This window comes from Magallana gigas, chromosome 5 (genome assembly GCF_963853765.1).
Source record: "Magallana gigas chromosome 5, xbMagGiga1.1, whole genome shotgun sequence".
Taxonomy (NCBI): Eukaryota; Metazoa; Mollusca; class Bivalvia; order Ostreida; family Ostreidae; genus Magallana; species Magallana gigas.
In genome coordinates, this window is record NC_088857.1 from 42342267 (window position 1) to 42363957 (window position 21691).

Here is a 21691-nt window from a genome sequence, read left to right on the forward strand (position 1 = left end):
CTTGACTTCCAAAACCAACAACGACGTACAATATCGCGTTTGTTCTCAACTCTATCGATAGCAGATATGTTAACCTTGTTTTTGCATAACCACAAATATGTTTATATAAAATATTCAAACATTACATATTTATACAACTGTTTAATTCAATCCGTTGTCAAGTGAAATTTTTCATAATAATTCAGATTTTTTCCACCAGTTAAATCGGCATCAAGATTAATATTGCTCCAACTGTAGCTTGATTTAAACCACTGGTTAGTATTTATAGTTGTAATTATCTAATTCCCGCTGTATTTAAGTCACATTCAGGGGTCAAAATTGGTGTTTGATAATATCATCCGCCCACATTTCATTACTTGTTTCCCAGGGTTTCCTTGATTTTGCGCCAATCGTATCCAAGCGTGGTTCATAGCAACGCTCCTATATTCCGACTTCCTCGACAGTCAATCTTGTGTCGCCATTCAGTTTTCATTCATATGGTTAAACAACATCCTTGGGTTGATTTTTAAATTGGTATTGGCTACACAGTCATGTACACTGTACACAGCTCATGTCGTGAGATCATTCAGCCCCTGTGAACAGTTTCATTGGTGCAGTTTTAATTCACGGGATGTGTTTTGAAGCTTGTTTCATGGTCAATTGAACTTTATGAATTGTTATGCTTGGAAAAAACTTAAATCTTTTTTTATCTATATAATTTTGCCTACTATCAAGGTGAAATGTTTTAGATACATTGAAAAATGTCCTTCAGTATAATTACTCGAAAGTGAAATGTTTACATCCATTCATTGAATCAAAATTGTTAAACACTTGCCTGTTATTATTACTTGTCATGCTTTAAAAATAGCTACAATGTGGATATCAAAATACTCTTCAAATTTAGATAACAAGTTCATTTGTGTTCTTTTTTTGTGGTTGTGTTATTTCTTCATTTCCAACAAAAGTAATTTTCCTCAAGTTATGTTCCATGAACGTACAGCCTCTTGTCTCTGACTCTGTATCCCTTATTTTACGACACACATTTAAAACGTTCATATTGATTTTAGTTTTATACCCATACTGTAGCTTGATGTCCGTGATTTCGCTTGTTTGCTGAAATAACGTTTTTTGTATGGAAATATACGCGTGGCTACAATTATTTTATATATTCCTGTTTATATTTTCGAATCCTTGATATTCCTTTCTCGATTTTTTTTCATTAAATGTAATATATGTATATAAGTACACATGTTTAGCATACCAGAAAAGATTAATCAAAGCAATTGAAGATGCAAATAAAATAGGCCTACTAAAATTGTTTGACACGGAAGCAAGACAATTAGTGAAACGGATTTCATGATTGAAGGATATTTCTTATGCAAAAAATAAAGAAAAACGTTTTCTTTCATGTGATGTATAAATCGGGATGTAGCAATGACATTTGTTCAAGTTTTAGGTGCCAAGCTATGCCAGAAATGCCCAAGGCAAGAGCCTTAAAAAGTGAATTCTGACAAGCGAGTTGATGGACATCATTAGAAGAAATATAAATCCTTCCATCGAATAGCTTAATTGACAAATTCAATCCTTTTTAGGGAAAATCTGTAGACATTAAGTTTAAGTTGACAAACCAGCGATCGGGTTTGATGATTGCAATTGATTGCAACAACTATTAAGGTTAATTTGAATGAATTCCGGAAACTACGGAAAGTGACATAAAACACAGCCGGGTGCTTTGAAGGGAACTGGTTCATTCACAGTTTTTTCGTGCATTGTAAATAATGCAAAAAATGTTGTTTTAATTATCGGCAGAATGATCATAACCATCATGTTTTATGGACTGTGTGTAACAACGAATGCAATTATAATGTTAAACACCGACTAGTGTGTCTATCCCCTAAGGGGCCCCGCCCGAATGACAGGTTAATCAACAAACAGCATGGGTTCTTTCAGTGGTCTTGTGTTTTAGATGTCCTCTTTTCATTTACCTTAAATTTAACGAAACTGGCGGTCATGTCTTGGCGATCGGTTTTGGATTTTTACAGAAACTGCTCTCTTCTGATCGTCTGTGGATTGTTTGTATCAGGTAAGCGTTTCAAAGACTGTGAATTAGTCATCTGCAATTGCAATCCCACGTACGTTTGTAGGCATGAATATGGAAGACAACAAGATTACCTGACTTCTGTTTCGGATTTTTGTGATTCCCTTTTTCTATTTCAGTAAAGGTACGATTTGCTTCGTTGTAACACATTTGTGTGTCTTTCAATGCAAAAATAACATATGTAAATTAGACTGATGTTTAAAAATTGATTTTCTCTCTGTGAAATATAGTGAAATGCCACGAATTCTTTGAAACGATGCGATGGCGTTTGATCGATCGGATGTTTTAACAGCTTCAGTAATTTTGCAAAACCCGCGACAAATATAAATGGGAATAATGTTTTAATTTAGACATTGATGAAAACAAGATTGGAAAATTTTTAAATGTTTACTTTTTACAGGGGGTTACTTGAAAAAAATTTTCGAATGTATTTTTAACCCAGTTCTCTAAACCTGAATGAATATGATAATATTTTAACTTGCAAACCATCTGGGGTTCTTTCAATTTAAATTTCATGAGCTGATGGTGAATATAATTAACTAAATATATTTAATGTCAGATTTTTGCTTTTAATATTTTTTCCATAAAAAATTTTCCTTCAGCCAATCATAATTTCCGATTTAATATATGTAATGCAGGTAGTACTAAATAGCAAAGTGTACCAGTTACTTGCCATTTATTGCAATACAATCTCTCGTTAACTTTTGCGCCAACTGTTATATCCATGACCTGTGGTCTAGGACGATGAACAGGTTTTACATATATAATGTGGACAAATGATTATGGATGTGTTCTTGATTTATAGTTTCTTACATTCATCAAACGTTTAGGGCATTGCTTGACCTAAAATCTTGGACTCAATTACAGATTCTTCGGAACGTCCATATTACTTTACTTTACACTGCAGTTTAATATATGTATAGCTACGTAAAACTGAATACTATAACATATGGAGAACATAATATATAACTTAAATAGTTTGCATAAAAGAAAGTCAGTTAATGAAGTATGAAATCTACTTCAAAACTTGATCTTTATATCATTATAATGATTAAACTTACGCGAATATGTGTACATACCAACAACTAAATGCAATTTATATTTATGCAGGACAAAATCATTATCATATCTGTTTTTCAGAATTATTTGTTGGCCACGTGTACACAATTAAAAAAGATTTAAATATCGCAGAAAAGAACGATTTTTTTGCTTTTGATATATATTTTTGAGATCCCTATTGCCAAAACTAGTTTTTCTCTCCGTCTGTCTTTCTCTCCTTCTGACTGTCTGTCTGTCCATTTGTCATTGTTACCCATTTGTTGTTAGGCTATTTTTAAGAGAAGTATTGCATATTTTATTATTGTATATATACCAGTAAACTTAAACGTTCCAACAGAGATTGTGTTGCGCAAACCCTTTAAGCGAAATTTGCAAAAAAAAATTTATTGTTTCCGTATTCTTGATACATGTATGAGAAAACATTTTAAGGAGTCTTTTGCAACTTCTTTAGTTCAATTCATCGCATCTGTCGTTAAGTCACAGTTTGAGTATTATAATTGCTTATTAAACTCTCTGTGTTTTATTCTCATTAGTCTACACTATTGGTATACCATGAATACAATAATATGTATGACTTGTTTATCCATTTTATTTATAAATTTGCTAATTTCTAAAATGTTTAAGTACCCTGAAAGGTCCATGGATTTTTTTTTATTGTTTCCGTATTCTTAATACATGTATGATAAAAGGTCTTAAAGAATCTTTGGCAACTTTTTTAGTTCAATTCATCGCACTTATCGTTCAGTCACAGTTTCAAAGTTATAATTTCTTATGAAACTCTCTTTGTTTTATTCTCATTAGTGTACATTATTAGTATTCCAAGAATTCAAGAGTATTTATGCGTTGTTTATCCATTTTATTTATAATTTTTATATCGTCACAAATATGGTTTGGCTATATGGCTAGAGTTAAGAGTCATTTTCTTAAGAACCCTCTGCTTTCGACAAAAACACATTCTTAACGCTCAACGGACTATTGTTTCACAGCCATCTGAAGTTAAAGAGAATATTTTGAATACATTTGAAATTATTTAAATATGATTAAAGATAATTAATTATATCCTTATTTTCATCTAGTAATATACTGATGAGAAAAATATAAGTTCTGAACGAAACACTAAAAATGAATGCAAACCATCTTAGGGGGGCTCGATGGTCGTGGTCATTTTAAGACTATATTTATCTTCTTTAGAGGAAGAGCTCTCAATAAAGATATTGGGAAATATTCAAATTTTAAGGCAAAGATATTTGGATATTTTTTTTACTAATGAAAAGTTTATGGTCAATTTTATCATACCTAAAATTTTAAGGCCTATCGGATGGTTAATTTGTTGACCATTAGGCTTCTTAAAAAGATATTCCTTGCAAAAATTCATCGCAAATTAGGCCTATATGTAAATGTAAGGATTTGACACGTTCCTGTGAAATCCCTGCCCCCATCTCGAGATGTCAAAAGATTGGGTTAGTCTCTCGAGAATTATTTTTCCTATTTCTTTATTATAAACAGGTATGGTAATTTTGTTTGACACACAAGACTAGACTTACAATTCGGCTCGAATCAATTTTTTAAATGTTCAAATAAAACATTACTTAATTTTAATAACACTGGAAAAGAAATCCAGAGCAACTTAAAATAAATTGTAGTTGAGGGGAAAAATGAGTGTTGCTTGCCATGAGCGTTCCTAAAGATATTTTAGGCATGCTACTTGGCTAGTGGCTGGTTTATATCCTTTGAATGCTCCTAAATGATTGGTTTATTTTACAGCCGTCTTGCTAGTAGCTGGCTTAAGCGTTATAAGTGTTCCTACATGAGATTTTCTGTTCATGGAGGCCTGATTAGTGGCTGGTTTAGGTGCTAAAAGCATTCCTGTATGAGATTTTGTTTTCTTTAAAGGATGTCTAGCCAGTGGCTGGTTTAAGTGCTATGAGTGCTCCTACATGAACTATGATGACAGTGACTACCGATGCGTCACAAGTCCTGCCAACGCCACCAACGTTAGAGTCCGAGAATGTAGGCAGGGTGCCGCCGAGACGTGCGTCACAAAAACAGTGTATACAAAAGGTATATTGTAAAAGTGTATACGAAAGGTCGTGTATATTGTAAAACAGAGTATAAAAAAGGTAGTGTATATTGAAAAACAGTGCATACAAAAGGTAGTGTATATTGTAAAACAGTGCATACAAAAGGTAGTGTATATTGGTAAATAAAATAATGTATACAAAGGTAGTGTACATCGTTAAACAGTGTATACAGAAGGAAGAGTGAATTAAAACAGTGTATGCAAAAGGGAGTGTACTAGTAAATTGTAAACAGTGTATACAAAAGGTAGTGTATATTGTAAAACAGTTCATACAAAAGGAAATGTATATTGTAAAAGGTAGTGTATATTTTAAAAGGGAGTGCATAGTGTTAAACTGTATACAAAAGGTAGTGTATATTGTAAAACTGTATACAAAAAGTAGTGTATATTTTAAAAGGTAGTGTATATTGTAAAAAGTAGTGTACATTGTAGAAACAGTGTGCATACATAAGGCAGTATTAATGTCGTAAAACATTGTATACAAAATGTAGTGTATATGCTTAAACAGAGTATTCAATATGTAGTGTATATCGTAAAACAGAGTAAACAAAAGGTAGTTTATATCGTATAAATGTATATCGTAAAACAGCGCAAACCAAAGGCAGTGTTTATCTTAAAATACTGCACACAAAAGGCAGGGTTTATCGTATAACAGGGCATACAAAAGACATTGAATATCGCAAAACAGTATACACAAAAGATAATCTATATTGTTATAAAGGACTACGGACGCATGCTCCCTACCATGACCGATTCCATCTTGATTTATTTTTAATTTGTATACTATGGCCACGATAACATGCGGAAGATGCAAGTGTGAGTGCACATCCTTAAGAAATCGTTGACTTTAGTTCCCAACGAGTGAGGGAAAATTTCTTGAAAAAGAAGGATATATAAGCAATAACAAATTGCTCTTTCACCAATCTTTCATTAAAAAAAACCCAGCTAGAAGTCTAGGACGATTCTGAGCACTTCATATTATACCTGCACTCATTAAGTAAATTTATGAAATTCTTTCTCAGGCGTTATTTAGCCTTGTGGTTGACCTTTTCTTTGTTAAACGTAATTAAAACATAAATTATGATGTAAAACAAAATGATCAAAGAAAATTTAACGTAAAATTCTTATCTGAAAAATAAAATGAATATAAAACTTTATTTAATTATTTGCATCTGTTATCAATGCATATTTTCATAAATGGATGAAAATTAATCTTACTCTGTTTTATTTTCTGTTTACAGATAGAACACAGATCTATTTTATGTACAGAAATTGCTCAGTGCCCGACTCGTTTGACTGTGGTATATCGTGTTGTGTGAATGACAGCGTCCATGACTTCACTTGTCAGAAGCATTGCCGCGGTGATTTCTGTAATTTCGAGGACGAGAGTGTTCGATTAGTTCAAACTCAAGCCCATCAAACAGCACCCGGAAGTGGGGCGTTGTCCATTTTACACAAATTTATTCGAATGACCGTTTGTATGGGATTATTATTTATTTATATCTTTAATTTTCTTTTCTGTTTTTAAAACTATTCATTATCAAAGCAAAAGCTAGTGTTTCATTTATTGTATCCACGTACAAGTATTATAAGTGTTACTGATGTCCTTATATTGTACTTTTTGAAATGTTTTATTAATTAGCTTTAATTGTTTTATACTTTAAAATATTAAATATTATTTATTGTAAAAGAAAGATTTGGTTTCTTTTTTAGATATAAAGAAAATTAATGAAATGCACCCTGCATGCCGTGAGCACTTTGTAATGTCAAATGGGGCTTTGTAAAACATCAATGGTCGATTGTTAAACAATAGCTACTAAACCATCTGACAGTGTATTCGTCTTTTTTTCTTAATGAGTCGTGCACTTGGTTCAAGAATGCCTTTTCGAAGACAAACGCATTTTATCAAATGCAAATTTAAATCAATTCAAAGTGATATCGATAAGAAGATTGCATGTTAACAAGTTCTTGAATAGCCCAAAGTGAAAAGTGTAAAGAATGGGTATATACAGATCTTCTTTAACATAGGAAGAAAATGCTTTAAAATGGTCATAACTATTTTGCCTCTTTAATGCGAAATTTAAATGAGGAAAATCGTTAATAAGATAATGGGATTTAAGGTGGTTCACTATACTTTGATATTGTTTCTCAACTCAGCATAAAACTATTTGATTATAAAAAAAATAGCATAATACATAAGTGTATTACTATGTAACTCAAATAGTCGAAAAATAAGGAGTTTGGGGTTCGGGGAAAGAATATGATTTTCTAAAATTAGATTCAGAAATATAAACAAAAACCTCGGCGAATTTGAACTCCTTGTTGCAGTTCACATGTTTGATACTTTAAACACTGAGCTATGATGATATTCAATTAAATCTATTGATACAAATGCTTTCACAAAACATTAAAATCCCTATCTTGTGACATCGTGTCATGAGCTGTAGTTAGCTACCTCTAATGCAGTTTATACATATTACTTTTTACAAATGTAAACAATTTCACAGACTCATTAAGACTCATCAAAAAAGTACATGTACATGATGAAGAAATGATGAACATGTATAAACAGATAGAGAAAATTACCCTGTATTTCTATTTTAAGAAGGTAAGGAGATTTTATTCGTGAATTTGTGACGTGGACTTTGTGTTCGTGGCCATCTTTAAGCTATATTTACCTCCCTTTAACGGAGAGTTTTGTATCAAGATATAGGGAAATGTTCAAATTTTGAAAGAAAAATATTTGGATTTTATTTTACTAAACAGTGGCCAAAAATTTCAGATTCAAAAATTTAAGTCAGATTTGATGGTTAATATGTTGGCCATCTAGCCTTCTCAAGTAGTTTTTTTTTATTTTCTGGAAAAAATACCGTACATACAATAAAAATGCATTTCATAGAATAGGTTTTTTTTATAAGTGAAAAAGTTTAACTAAATCAACCATAGAGAAGAAGCGAATGACGATTTACGAGATGCGATTCCTATTGTCTGTAATGTTTCTCATCAATTCTACTCGTGTCACAAATGGTACACCATTCAATCCTTAATAAAGGCGTATCTCTGTCCTGACACATACCATCCAAATGATGAAAATATTAACTAAGATATCCAACAACTGCGCAGAAGTCTGATGGAAATGATACTAACAATGCTTTCATACGGGCAATAAAGTCCGTTTCAAATTTAGAAATAGAAAGTCATGTCAACTTTCATTAATTAGATAAAGCACTTATTAATAATAGTAAAACAAATAACAGAAGTAAACCGAATAATTCAACACACCCAAAAATATGAAGTTTGAACATTGATAAGACAACGTCTATCAATTCCTCTCATGTTACGTAATACAATATCTGGCTATAATAATAGTGTGATCTTTCTGAGGAAAACATCTGGTACATGCGCATTTGTTGTTGCGCTTCATTCCATTCGACTGCAATATGGGGCGCCTTTTGATAGCCACTCTCTTCTTCTGTTATCGTAAGTTTAAATTATGCATTCTTTTCTTTATCATTTTGGTGGAAACATTAAAGTCATAGATGTTAATTAATTAAATTATTTCCAGTCATGTTAAAGGTGCAAATAGTTAAAAAAACAATGTACACTTTTTTTTACACATTTATATTTCACGTGATTTATAGTATATACTTATTTCACCAACCTAATTACCTAATTACCCAAAGAGCTAACAATTTATTATTCCAATTTTAAATTTAAAAGTCGCAAATTTTGAAAATTGACTTCACCGAATTTGTTCCACTTTTAACAATATTTTTCAGATTTTATATGGCTAACAAATATTGAATTACTCTTCTTCGTTTAGTTCCGACTTGAAAAATGTATTCACACATACTAAATTAAATTAGTCTTGGTTGAAAATGTGTTATTTTGGGTATTTTGAGGTTAAAAGACAAAAAATCATGGTTATTTTAAATAGTTTCCATTAAAAAAGCTTTGATTAAATGTTGTTTTTCTTTCTAATATTTTTTATATGAATTGTTTCTGTATTTTACATTTCTGATTAGATGATACGTTATAATCTTATATAGGAACAATGAAAACAAAACATGAAAAATTAAATAATAACAAACAATGACAATAGTCTTTCAAATTGTCTTCTTTTTAATTACTTACAGTGGAATAGATTACTTTGAGATATACATTCAATATTTTTAAAAGTATGTGAAATCAAAAAAAAAAATATTACCGTTCCAACGAAATAAAGAATTATAACGATTGGTAATAAAATGCACTTTAAAATTCTTTTTAAAAAACGTAAGAATTCCAACAGTTCTCGAAATTCCTTGCATATAAAAACTTTAACCTACTAAGTTACGCTGCTACGCTGAAAGGATTAATTATATTGTTTATCTCAAAATATTGATAGAGTCCTATTCCTTTACATGACCGACCTGACATTGAGACCTAAATCGCAACTTCTCGGACCTTTTCGACAACTGGGCTGATTGGTTTCAGCAATGTCCCTTGGTGTTTTCAAAAGACAGATGAACTCTTCCCTATTTCAGTGGACTTATCTCTGGAGGCTGACCATGCCTGTCACGGCCATCACCACTGCACCAGCGTACAGTGTCCGAGCACCACGAGCGCCAGTTCAATCTGTGTCCACGGGGAGTGTCGATGTTCTCAATGTCAGTAGAGAGAGAGAGAGAGAGAGAGAGAGAGAGAGAGAGAGAGAGAGAGAGAGAGAGAAATATTTTCAAATATTTTCATATAGATTATGACTTAATCGCGACAAAACGGACTGGCGTAGGATATTAAAAAGCTTGGAGATCAGTGTTCGTGAGACACATGAACTGTTTTATCTCTGTAGTCGGCGTTGGGCTGCTTTGCCATGCCTACCATCATGCGGACAACACCCATGACCTGAACTGTGTAGACGCAGGCGTTAATTGTACCGACGGCCATAGACCAAGCTGCCACGGTGGATACTGTGCATGCACCCATAACTCAGTCCGTAAGAGCGCGTTTAATACATAAAATCGTGATTTTTCCCTTTTTGCATCAATCGTTTAATGGTTTTTTACCATACTGTAGATTGTCATACTGTGAACGATTGCATACACGGGGATCAGGACTTTCACCTCGGACAGTGCGTGGACGTGGGCGGCGTACACGGTTTCTGGTTTTGTTCTGCCGATCACCAGTGTAAATGTATATTCTACTCCCACACGAACGCCAGCAGTTTAGTTGGTTAAAATAAACCAAAATCTATATTTATTTAGTATGTAAGTATTGTTGTACTTTGATAATGTATAGTAGAACAAAAACGTCCAAACATTTTTTGTTGTTGGGAACAATACAATATTCAAGTGAAAGTACCTTGAAATAAATTCAGACTGTTAATCAATCAGCTCAAGGTCAGACGACACGTTCCTCGATTTTAGATAACTTTTTCCAGGAATTTGTTAATGGTTTACTACTACTTTGACAAGCTTTCTTGCAAAAAATTAGGGTACCTTACCAGGCATTTCTGCAAAATACTAGAGTATTCAATTTCCTATATAACCTTCTTGAAAATACACTTGAATTGCTGATATAAATACATATACAGCACAGTAAAATTCACTATATTGAAACTCTATCTCGACCGGGGCGGGGCTTTGAACTCACGACCTCTAGAACCTATATGCTTCTAGCACTGAGCGGCCACGGTTCTAACCACTCGGCCATCTAGACACATAACTACATCCAATTAAATTTTAATCATTTTTAAAATAATTATAAAATTATTCTTTTTTATTGGAACTCTTTATTACGCGGAGATACAAAAAAGATTCTCGAGGAACGTGTCGTCTGACCTTAAGGTGATTAAAAAGGAGGTCGTTTCAATAGCAAAGTGGTTCCTGAAAGTACAGAAGTAAATTTTAAAGAAAAAAACCATTGTACTAACCAATAAACATATGCCCATGGTTTAAGTTACACTATGTTTAAGGTATACGGTACAAGGTATGGCTATCAGTAAGTTCGCCTGGGACGAAAAAAGAGAAAGAACTTGTCTTTAAGATACTTGCTAAAGTTCAAGTTCTTTATTCCAAGAGACAAATGTCTCATAGGTTATATATATGAACATATACATATTAAATAAACAGTAAGAAAAACAAAGTGTACATAATCAATTTGGATAATTCACATGGAGAGTTCGTTGCTTGTTTGTATAATATAAATATTTACATAAATTACACAGTTCTTTAGTATTAGAGGTAGAAAATAACTGTATAACTTTATAGACACTTGGTTTTCGGGAGTAGTATTTTTTAATATACTTATCTCTTAACTACAAAGTGATGGACAAATAAGTAAAAAATGGAACTCATCTTCAGTTACATTTAAGTTGCAAGATTCACATTTTCGACAATCACGTGTTAAATTATCATACCTCCCTGTTTCAATCTTTAAGTCATGTGAGGACAACCGTAAGCGTGTAATTAATTTACGATATTTTACATGAATTGGTTTCTTTAGGTAAACTTGTAAACAAAAATGATCAACAACATGTTTATATAATATACATTTTGATGCATTGCTTATATCGTTAACAACTTTTTGTTTAAAGACATCACACATTCTATTAAAAATAATATCTAAAATAACAGACTCTTTCATAGTACTTTGATATAAATCGGCTAAGCCTAAGATGGACAATTCTTTCCTAATATTTGAAATCCATATGTCATTATTTTTCACCATGTCTTCGTAGCATGCTTTTAAAATACAGTTTTTACTGTTTCTTAATTTAAACCAGTATTTAAAAATTTTTTGTTTCCTGAAAATCTCTAATGGAAATCTACCTACTTCATAATAAACTGCACTGTTGCAAGTATTTTTTCTGACACCCAAAACCTTCTTACAAAAATTTATATAGACTTTTTCTACATCTTGACCTTTATGGAATCCCCAAATTTCAGCACCATAACTAAGTACACTTTTTACATAAGTATCAAAAACATTCAATTGAGTTTCAACATTAAAACTCAAATCTTTCATTTTACTAGATATGCTGAACATTGCTTTATTTCCCTGTGGTGCACAGTGCTTTTGTGTAGATAAAAATTTACCATTGTAGTTAAACAACATACCAAGATAGTTAAATTGATTCACTACTTCTACGTATTTGCTATTGTATTCCCATTTTTCATTATCTTTAACACATTTTCCGTTTCTAAAAATTACAATTTTGGTTTTTTGTACATTAACAGATAAGTTCCATTCATCAGTATATCTGTGCAATGTGTTCAGCATATCCTGTAAACCCTCGGGCGATTCTGCCAAAAGGACAGTATCATCAGCATACATAATTAAAAACATATTAATCATTTGTAATTCAATTGATGTACAATTACTATTTATAAAATATCTTTCAAAATCATTATGGTACATTGAAAATAATAATGGAGACAATATTTCACCTTGTAGAACTCCAGCTGAGATTCTAAATGTTTCTGTAAATGTACCTTTATGTTTAACACATGCTCTTACATTCTTATATAGAGACTTAATAATACGTAACAATTTTCCTCCAAAACCCTCCATTTGCAATTTATACCATAGTTTTGATCTATCAATTAAGTCAAAGGCCTTTGTATAATCCACAAAACAACAGTACAATCTTTTTTTGTTTTTTAAAGTTCTACTTATGAGATTCTGTAAAAGAAAACATCTTTTACCCAAAAAACGAGGAAAATTATAAAAAAAAAAAAAAAAAAAAAAAAAAAAAAAAAAAACAAGACTAAAAATCGTTTAGATAAACGAAACATTTTACATTTTCTGTCATAATTAGTGTTGATATTTTGAAATGCTGCAAAACTAGCTTTACAAGAATTTCAAGTTGAGCGACCGTATAGAGCTTTAGTTCAGCATGATGATGGAGACACTTCGAAATTTTAATGTATGGGTAAATTTTAGAACATTAAAATGAAAAACACCCGCATTGTATTTCGCGGATAAATGAACGTTTGTTTTGAGCTAATCTCATTAGATTTCTTTCATATATCGTGGAAATATCTTATATCAAAATTTTCTTCTGACAATTTACGATTAATATTGACATTTAGTCATTTCCCTACATCATAACTGTTGCAAGTTTTTGTTTTTTTTTAATCCTTGTGATACAAAATAAATACATATATGTAGTGTTGTTTTAAATGAACTTCATCACCTTTTTACGAGAAGTGGAAACTTAAAAGGTTATAAAACCTATCATTAGTGGTTCCATCATACTGTTGTCATGAAGGCTCTTTGGAATAAACTGCATTTACGGAATGACGTAGAAATTTTGAATGTATGGATTGTTCCCAAAGATATTAAATGATTCTATATGAACTGCTCGATACATTTACCTCAAAATTTAAGACGACATCTTGGCACAAGGTAAAAAAGAATTCTCTTGTAGAGACCACCATCAAACTCAAATACGTACATAAACTAAAAGGTTGGGTTTTTTTTTTTATAAATTAAATGATTTAGAAAATTGAATGATGTTTCCTTGAAATAAGGCTATTCAAACAAGATCGCATGAATTTGATTTTATTGAAAAACAGATAAAAACACACGTACAAAATTCAGAGGAGTCCACATTTAGAAGAAGAAACACTTGCACACGTTATCAACACAATGCCAAAATCCGTCTCTTCCGTGGAGGTTACACTGCCCTAAATTCAGACAGTCGTTGACAAACTTGCAGGATTGTGCTGGAAGGAGAACGGTATGTTATAAACTGTGGTTTATTTATTTCGTTTCAATGATGTTTTACTTTGGATCAGTGATTCTATCAAAAAAAATTATTAGATATTGCACTTCACACTTCAACAAATTAATTATTTAAGTTTGTGGGTCAACAAAATGAAATCCATTAAATTTGGAATTCAACAAATATTGATACATATCATTTATAAAATTGATTTCTTGTAAATTGCCCTCTTTATAAAGCAGTACATATACGCACTAAAGATAAAAATCCAATATATAAATCTCTTTAGACGATAAAATGTATATACTATCTAGTTTTTGCTAATTTGAGAGTTTCTTACATACATGGATTTACATTATTTTGCATTTTATTAACATAGTCATATATCTAATCAACTCCTTTTAGTCTTCACAAAAATAAGTCTGTACAAAAAAGGAAACGTTACGTATATTTGGCAAACTTTATTTATCTATTACTTAATCAATCTATTCTACCTAGATCTTATACGAATTTCTTACATGTAGCATGCTCGCACGTGCATAATCCTGAGTGGCAGCCTTTGACATATCCATGGGCACAGTGGAGTTCGTTACTGGTACACACCCCGTCAGAATTACAGGGGACACCTACTGCTAACCCCACTAAAAATACAAAAAAAGTGCATCGTAATTTTGTATTAGTTGGTTTTTATTCAAGGATATTTTGTATTGCTGTGTCATCCGATTAGAAATCATGCACTTTGTAAGCTTGTATTTTGAATATTTGGTATATTTTTAATGTTAGCTGGTGTATTATATCGGTTTAAATGACTTGAATTCGACCTTTGAACCCAACAAACTCCATTTACAATAATGATAATATTTTTTCATCAATAAATATGATTGCAGGCGATTTGTACAAAGTTTCTCTGGTCTTGTCAATGAATTTGTTGACTTAAATGATATAATTGATAAACATTGGTTTTTATTTGCTTTATATCTGTTTTGTTTAAAATTGTTTAATCTTGCCTTTAGAAACTGAAGATACTGTCAAAGGACAGCTACTTAATTACTAGTGTTATAGATTTAGCTGAATTTTTTTTACACAATTTAATGTACATTATCTTTGTGAGCTTCATAATAGTACCAGTTTTCATTTATTGTTTTATTGTTATATGTTTTTATTTATAATTCGTAACTTGTTCTAAGCAAATTAGCGTTTTGTTATATTTGAAATTCAAGTTGAATTCATAAATTTCAAGTTTTTCGAGTTAAGGTGAAATGGGACACCTCCATATTGTGATGCTATTGATAAACGTATGCTAAGGATCAAGGGGAAAGTGTACTCGTATAAAATAGACTTTTGACAAGTTTTGACAGAGAGATGTTTTAATTATTCAAATGTCCTCGTTTGAACAACGTCTTTTAGATACGTTTTTCTTAATCTTACATCAGTTAGATTTTTCTTAAATGTTTTGTAAAGATATCTATGTTCACTGTACTTGTGAAACGCTGATAAGACCCTGCCTGTATGATATATTAAAAACCTATTAAGAACACAAAGTTGTATGATTTTCCAGTTGCGAAACAGGAACATTTTGACCATTTTGCAAAGTTTAGTGGTTTGGCAAAACAAATGCAAATTAATATACTTACAAAGACACACGACAATGAGAAGATGAGGAACTATATCCATTGTTCTCTATTAAGTAATGATTCGTTTCCATCGACAAATTCCATACACCAATATTTATAGCGGGTTATATGGGGGCGTCGAGCAGGGGATTATTTTCTATTTTGATATCTTTTCATTAAAAAGAAGTTTTATTTAAAAAAGACAACTAAATAAATTGTAGAGATTATCATCTTTGTTCTTTTTTTAATTCTGAAAATTATTTTTTCTATATCAAAACCCCCTTTCTCTGTAAGATCCTCATCGATTAAGTGGCGTGATAGAATCATACGATTCTTATCTCTTTGAATGGAGACCTAGCGAAGGTCAAATGTTACACTGTCCTTGTATAGTCTTCAGTTTTCAAAAAAATAAAAGTTATCTACTCAGCGATTATAGACACGCTATTTATTGACTCAAAGGTTTGACTAACCAATTTAAAGATTTAGATTTAAATAATACTGTAAAGTGATGTAAATGAAATTGGATTGAAAGACACACTCTCAAAATTCAAAGCAACATGACTCTGGAATTGTTCAAATTTTATTTGAGGGTTCAGTCCATGCTGTACATGTTGCTAATACTGCTCATGCTCATTTCTAATGCTGCCCATACATACATATTATGCTGCTAAAGATGAATATACAGAGAAATGCCGCTCACAAGCATTTTATTTTCTGACCTTTGACACTTTTCATAAATATAATCATTTTTTTTTTTTGGGGGGGGGGGGGTGTTACATCGCACTTGGAAAAATTATGTACTTTGAAAAAAAAATCAAGTTGCGTTAATTTTGGGACCAGTTCAACGCATTTTGATTTTTTTTTTCAAGGTGTGTTGAAATCGGCAATATTAACGCACTTTGAAAAAAAATGTTCGGGGTTTGTTCGAAATAATTGATACTTTCGTATGCAATGAATGATTGATTTAACATTATTTAGCTCATTGGAATATATTAAATAAAGAGCCTAATGCATTCTCAGCTAACTTGATAAACAGCTACATGTAGTTTCTCGATCAGATTTTTTTTTCTCATAAGCTTACATATTTTGACAATTTACACTTAAATGATCAACTTGGGAGATTTTAGATTTTCCAAATATGACATGAACTGCACCGCTAAGCAACTACCTTTTCCTTTTTCCTTTTGTGTATGCAGCAATTTTGCTTCTTATCTGGTACATTGGGCTGCTAGAAAGAAAAAAAAGATTGATATACATGTACATATTGAATTTGAGATCAATTCATAACATATTTCATCTGACTTCAATTGCATTTGCTTATAAACAAACATGGTGTGGAAAAAAGGATACCTTAAAATTAGTTATATCTATCAAAAACAATATGATCTTTTAAAATATCAGGGCGAGAAAAAAAGAACTCGCGCCCTAATGTCAATTTTTTAGTTTATGATAATTTAATGTTTTTCAATGTTACTAATTTTTTTTTACAATGCAGTGATTTATTTGATTAGATATTGAAAATAGGGTTTATGTTGAAACCCTTACAGATTCTTTAACATACCATTGGATAAATCAATGTTTGGCCAGCTCATTTTTTTATCAATATCACTGGACTAAATTTACGAAATAGCGTATTTCTTTTTCCGTTCTTATACGTTTACTCAATGTTGCCGATAACATGTTTTAAGGGAAAAAGTTTGGGATAGGGAATCTTCTACCTGTATAATCAATTAAATGATGTTCTGGTAATTGACCTGTGTCAATGGTTAACCCTCACCCCCGCCCCCGTTCTTAAAGACGGTAAATGAGATTTACTAGTGTTAACAAATCATCATACCATCAACAAATTAGAAATTCAGTTCAAGATTTTGTGATTAATACATATTTTTTAAAAGTGCTTTTAGTGTTTTGATAATTAAAAAAATGTTGCTGTACCTTCACAGCGAGCTTTGGAAAAAAATTCAAAGTGCGTTAACTTGGTCCCAAATTCAACGCACATTGAATTTTTTTCAAAGCGCGTAATTTTTCAAATTGCGTTGCCACAGGTGGGGTGTCTTTTCTTGTTTACACCGAAAAAAATAATATCGAAGTAATATATATTCGTATATAAATCTACCAAATGAAAGTGACAATTTGAAGGATTTGGATATGGACGATGTGCGCTTTGGGTGAACAAAAATGCATGAAGAGGTGGGGTACCGAAAGTGTGGGAATGTACGATCAATTTCTTCTATTTCCCCAGGGAAACATTTGTTTGAGTAAAAAGGTCAATTGCATTTAAATGAAACATTTGCTCTATTTACTTGAAACCAAACCTTGCATTCCGATTTCGTTCCATTTCCCTTCATTATTAAATCTGCATTACTGCTCAGATTCTGGAGAAGAGGAGATATTTATTTTCTTTTGCAGTATAACTATGTTTCAAAGTTGTGCACAACAGGAAGAAAACTACGGAATTAACAGAGAAACCGCGAAACGTATCATTAGTTTGGCCACAGGCTTTGATGCGCATTGAATAAAAATCCAACACAACAAGGGCTTTACTTGGGGCACATAGCCACGGGGACTAATCTCAGCCTTCTTCTTGGGGTCGGATGAACAAAGCGATAACTAATGGTTTTTATCTACGAGACCGCCATCCTTGTGTTTACAAACATTCTGATCCGGGGCGGTAGAAGATTTACCTTGGAACCTGACTTAGAAATTGAAACAAATTGATCCCTTTGGGAAAAATTAAGGGGGTAAATGAAGTGCTGTTTTTCTTTTTCGGCAGAAGATGGCACACTTGCCGGTCTCTAATGGAATTGAGTGCTTTGACTTTGCTTCCGTGAAAGGAAAACAATGTCCAAAACTACCGATGGGTGCTAAAAAGTGCAGCCATTAGCTAACACTGTCCCCTTAATGTCCCCCCTGGAAAACAGTGAAAGTTGATATGAAATTTTCTCATATGTTGTCAAACTAACTTCTGTCAAAACAAATGTAGAGCGCATTGTTACCTCGAGGAGACTTCTGATAACATGAGAATGGTTGTCGCAGGGATACTTTTATTTTACATCTGCGGTAAATATTGTTTTATTATTTCAAAACATATGTACTAGTACTATTATTTAACATATTCGAACGATGTTCTTGAAACTATAATACATCTTATTCATTTTAATCAATATATCCTTATTTTATAATGAATTAAGAAATTCTAAAGTTAATTTTGTTTAACTAAAAAATAGCTTAAACCAAATTGAAAAAAAAAATAAGTAAATAAATTTTAAATTTGTCTTTTTACTTCTCCATTTTAACAAGCTCTCCGATGTGTTTGTTTAACTTAAAAATAACATGAAACACATTGGAAAAAATTTAAGTAAACTAATTTTAGATTTGTCTTTTCACTTCTTAAATTTAACAAGCCCTTTGATATGTTTCTAAATAATCGCATGAATGTATTAATGATGATATAAGTGAACAGGATGTTCTATTTCTTTAAGAAGATTGTTCATCATTTGCTATCATTTATAATTAATTTAATCTGACTTCATAGTTTTTTTTTTTATAAAGATACAGTTAGCAAATTGCTTTTTTATTTAAGAATGTGTACCGAGTTCTTATTAATATTCTTAAATTCAATCAAACATTTAAGAGACAGTGCATTGATAGCAAGCGAAAGACTTTTAAAAACATTAAATTGTCTTAGATTCCTTTTTTAGAACAGGGAAATACAACCGCTAATAATCTGCGAACATAAGTCATCTAGCTAGAGTTTTCTCTCCTAGCACATGCTTTACCTATATCATTAATTTGTGTTATGTTGTGTGTCGATGGATCTTATCTTTTCAATTTATTTTTATATCGTTTGAATTTAGTTCGCGTTTAGTTTGTTAAGTCTCCAATAATTATCATTAAGTTCGTCTGTCTGTCCATCAACCATTATTCGGAGCACCTTGTCTCTTTTATACGTGTAGCTTGGCCCATTTTCGCTTAAGCCTCTCTTTATAAATTTTCATAAGTAAAAGATGTGCAGTGATCTTGAATCACGTGTCATGGTCAAAGTTCAATGTCTAATAACATCTTTATATGAAATCCTTGTAAAATGCAAATATTTTCTGCTCTTTGGTCAACTTTTACCAAAAGAGAGCTTAAGGGAAGGATTGTGCAGTGATTATGAACAAAGTTCATTTTTTTTTACATTCATCCTATTTAGCTCAATAACCACCAAAAGAGTGTTCCTGGGTAAAGGAGTGTCTAGTGGCCTGGAACCAGTTTTCTGGGTCAGATGTCAAGGGCATATGGACCCCTGTGTAAAATCCCAGCATATTGCCCAATCCTTGCATGACACAGTCAGAATCACATTTTACCCAGGGAGTGTTCGAGTGAATATATTGTGTAGTAACCTTGAACCAACTTTTCTTTGTCAGAGGTCAAGGACGTATCAGGTCATCTTTGTGTAAAATCATATGCCATAAAATTCCCTTTGTCATAAGGCTAAAAGCGTCTTTGTGTAAAGCCCACGTGTATTTTCTTTCTTTTTTAATTAAGGTTTAGACTTCTACCAACATGTGCCTGTGAATGAGATCGGTGCAGCTACATGTACGTTGTTTAGGTCAATCTCAGTCACTATACAATTCTCATTCGTCTAAATGTCTTTTACAAAACTTTTGAGATGTCCACCTTCTCATTGTTAATGATAGCTGAATTTGTACTTTATATTGAAGGATAGGTTAGTGTATATGTATCTGGTATATTTTCGTTATCTTGGAGGGTTGAGTAGGCCTGCGCCTAGAATAGGTTCAATCGACGGAGAGGGGTTTTTTTCAGTGGGGCGTGTTTGTCATGTGTTTATTTTATAAAGCAAAGATGTATTCTGAAATGTAAAAAAAAAGTCAACTGTAATGTTTCAGGATCGGTTGCCATGGTAACCACTCCGACCGGAAACCGATGTTTTACTTGTTCATTCACCGTGAACAAGCCATGGATGAAGACGGAATGTGTGAACAATACGGAACAAATATCTATCCACGACGACTCCCGACCCTGCAAAAACTACTGCTACACAGAGGAACGGTTCAATATACGTAAGACGACATATCTTATTTTTCTTTTGATATATATAGTTGGTATTTACGCATTTCAATTTTGAGGGGAATCAGGATTTGTTTGTAGGGGTGGGGGTATCTTAATCATAAAATCATTCGCAAACATTTGAAAATCTTCTGGGGTCATTTTTTTTACGAATTTTGTAAAAAAAAAAAAATAAAAAAATAAAAAAAAATAACGGTATTTCAGTAGTATGTAAAAAATGTTTTTGCCTTTAAAATAAATCAACAATCTTATTAAAAATTAAATAATTAATCTTACAATTTGTAGTGGTTTTTTTTATGAATCACCTTTCGCAATGTACACTACACTCGGTCGCACTTAATGAACTAAATCGTATTTTAGAACAAATGAACTTGTTAAAAGGTAAAAAAAAAAAAAAAAAAGGCTGAATGCTTTTCTTGCCGTTTTAGTTTTATTTGTTAGCTCGATTTATTTATTTTTATTTTATTCCTTTCAAAATATCCAAATATGAATATAAATATGAAGTATATTTCCTTCAATTCATAATAACTCAAAAAGTATAATTTTCTCTGTCTTACTCATGTAGAATTTATAAAAGATTTGTTTTGTCATAAGCCACTTTCCATGTCACTTCAGGCACAAAACAAGTAGATTCAGTATTTCGGTCCTGCCGTGACTATCCCAAAAATGGATGTTCCGAAAATGACGGGTTTGTCACGTGCACGTATTCCTGCATGGGCAGCTTATGTAACAACATTTCTGTGGGTACAGACCATGTGACATTTTGTGATAACTTCGACTGTTCCAAGGCGGCCACACAAAACCTATCAATTCTTGTTGTGATTTACTGTGTGTTTGCAAGTCTTTTAGGATGATTTTCAGTTTCTCTCCTGGTCTCACTGCATTTTTCATTTGTAAAGTCTCATAGTTGTGTTATTTATTTGTAAATGTTACACAATGTACATTTTTAAAGTAAATGATTGAAAACAATGAATCTTTGGCGTCTGTTTGTTTGTTTGTTTGTTTAAGAATCGGATCAAATCGCGAAATCTCAAATATCGGAAATATGTGCGCCTCCTACTCTAATCACCGTAATGTTTAAT

General features: G+C 31.9%; 3 protein-coding genes and 1 long non-coding RNA gene across 4 annotated transcripts; 3 read left to right on the forward strand and 1 right to left on the reverse strand.

Moving 5' to 3' along the window:
* Window positions 1-1596: 1596 nt before the first annotated feature.
* LOC105327729 (uncharacterized) lies at window positions 1597-7022 on the forward strand. The gene is made up of 4 exons (XM_011428343.4): window positions 1597-2062; window positions 5030-5197; window positions 6458-6694; window positions 6930-7022. Exons 1-4 carry the CDS (start codon window positions 1990-1992, stop codon window positions 6998-7000), a joined length of 549 nt encoding a protein of 182 aa, XP_011426645.3. The 5' UTR covers window positions 1597-1989; the 3' UTR covers window positions 7001-7022.
* Window positions 7023-8555: 1533 nt separating this feature from the next.
* LOC105327730 (uncharacterized) lies at window positions 8556-10459 on the forward strand. The gene is made up of 4 exons (XM_011428344.4): window positions 8556-8696; window positions 9743-9865; window positions 10048-10191; window positions 10272-10459. The coding sequence occupies exons 1-4, from the start codon at window positions 8657-8659 to the stop codon at window positions 10430-10432; spliced, it is 468 nt and encodes a 155-aa protein (XP_011426646.1). The 5' UTR covers window positions 8556-8656; the 3' UTR covers window positions 10433-10459.
* A 3285-nt stretch (window positions 10460-13744) lies between these two features.
* Window positions 13745-15711, reverse strand: LOC105327731 (serine protease inhibitor Cvsi-1). Its single transcript, XM_011428345.4, has 3 exons — window positions 15558-15711; window positions 14442-14564; window positions 13745-13924 (listed from the first exon to the last, which is right to left on the reverse strand). The coding sequence occupies exons 1-3, from the start codon at window positions 15595-15597 to the stop codon at window positions 13812-13814; spliced, it is 276 nt and encodes a 91-aa protein (XP_011426647.3). The 5' UTR covers window positions 15598-15711; the 3' UTR covers window positions 13745-13811.
* A 2575-nt stretch (window positions 15712-18286) lies between these two features.
* On the forward strand, window positions 18287-21547 carry LOC136275729 (uncharacterized). Its single transcript, XR_010714232.1, has 3 exons — window positions 18287-18596; window positions 20429-20602; window positions 21225-21547. It is a non-coding gene; the product is annotated as an uncharacterized lncRNA (long non-coding RNA).
* Window positions 21548-21691: the final 144 nt, after the last annotated feature.

Bases quoted from the DNA above. Each gene is read 5' to 3' on its own strand.
- LOC105327729 (XM_011428343.4), top strand. From the start codon at position 1,990: ATGTCTTGGCGATCGGTTTTGGATTTTTACAGAAACTGCTCTCTTCTG. The intron at 2,063-5,029 runs GTAAGCGTTTCA...TTTTCTTTAAAG, and splicing joins CTGTGGATTGTTTGTATCAG to GATGTCTAGCCAGTGGCTGG. The intron at 5,198-6,457 runs GTATATTGTAAA...TTCTGTTTACAG, and splicing joins AAAAACAGTGTATACAAAAG to ATAGAACACAGATCTATTTT.
- LOC105327730 (XM_011428344.4), top strand. From the start codon at position 8,657: ATGGGGCGCCTTTTGATAGCCACTCTCTTCTTCTGTTATC. The intron at 8,697-9,742 runs GTAAGTTTAAAT...TCCCTATTTCAG, and splicing joins CACTCTCTTCTTCTGTTATC to TGGACTTATCTCTGGAGGCT. The intron at 10,192-10,271 runs GTAAGAGCGCGT...ACCATACTGTAG, and splicing joins ATGCACCCATAACTCAGTCC to ATTGTCATACTGTGAACGAT.
- LOC105327731 (XM_011428345.4), bottom strand. From the start codon at position 15,597: ATGGATATAGTTCCTCATCTTCTCATTGTCGTGTGTCTTT. The intron at 14,565-15,557 runs GTAAGTATATTA...TTGTATTTTTAG, and splicing joins TCTCATTGTCGTGTGTCTTT to TGGGGTTAGCAGTAGGTGTC. The intron at 13,925-14,441 runs GTAAGAAATTCG...TTCTCCTTCCAG, and splicing joins CACGTGCGAGCATGCTACAT to CACAATCCTGCAAGTTTGTC.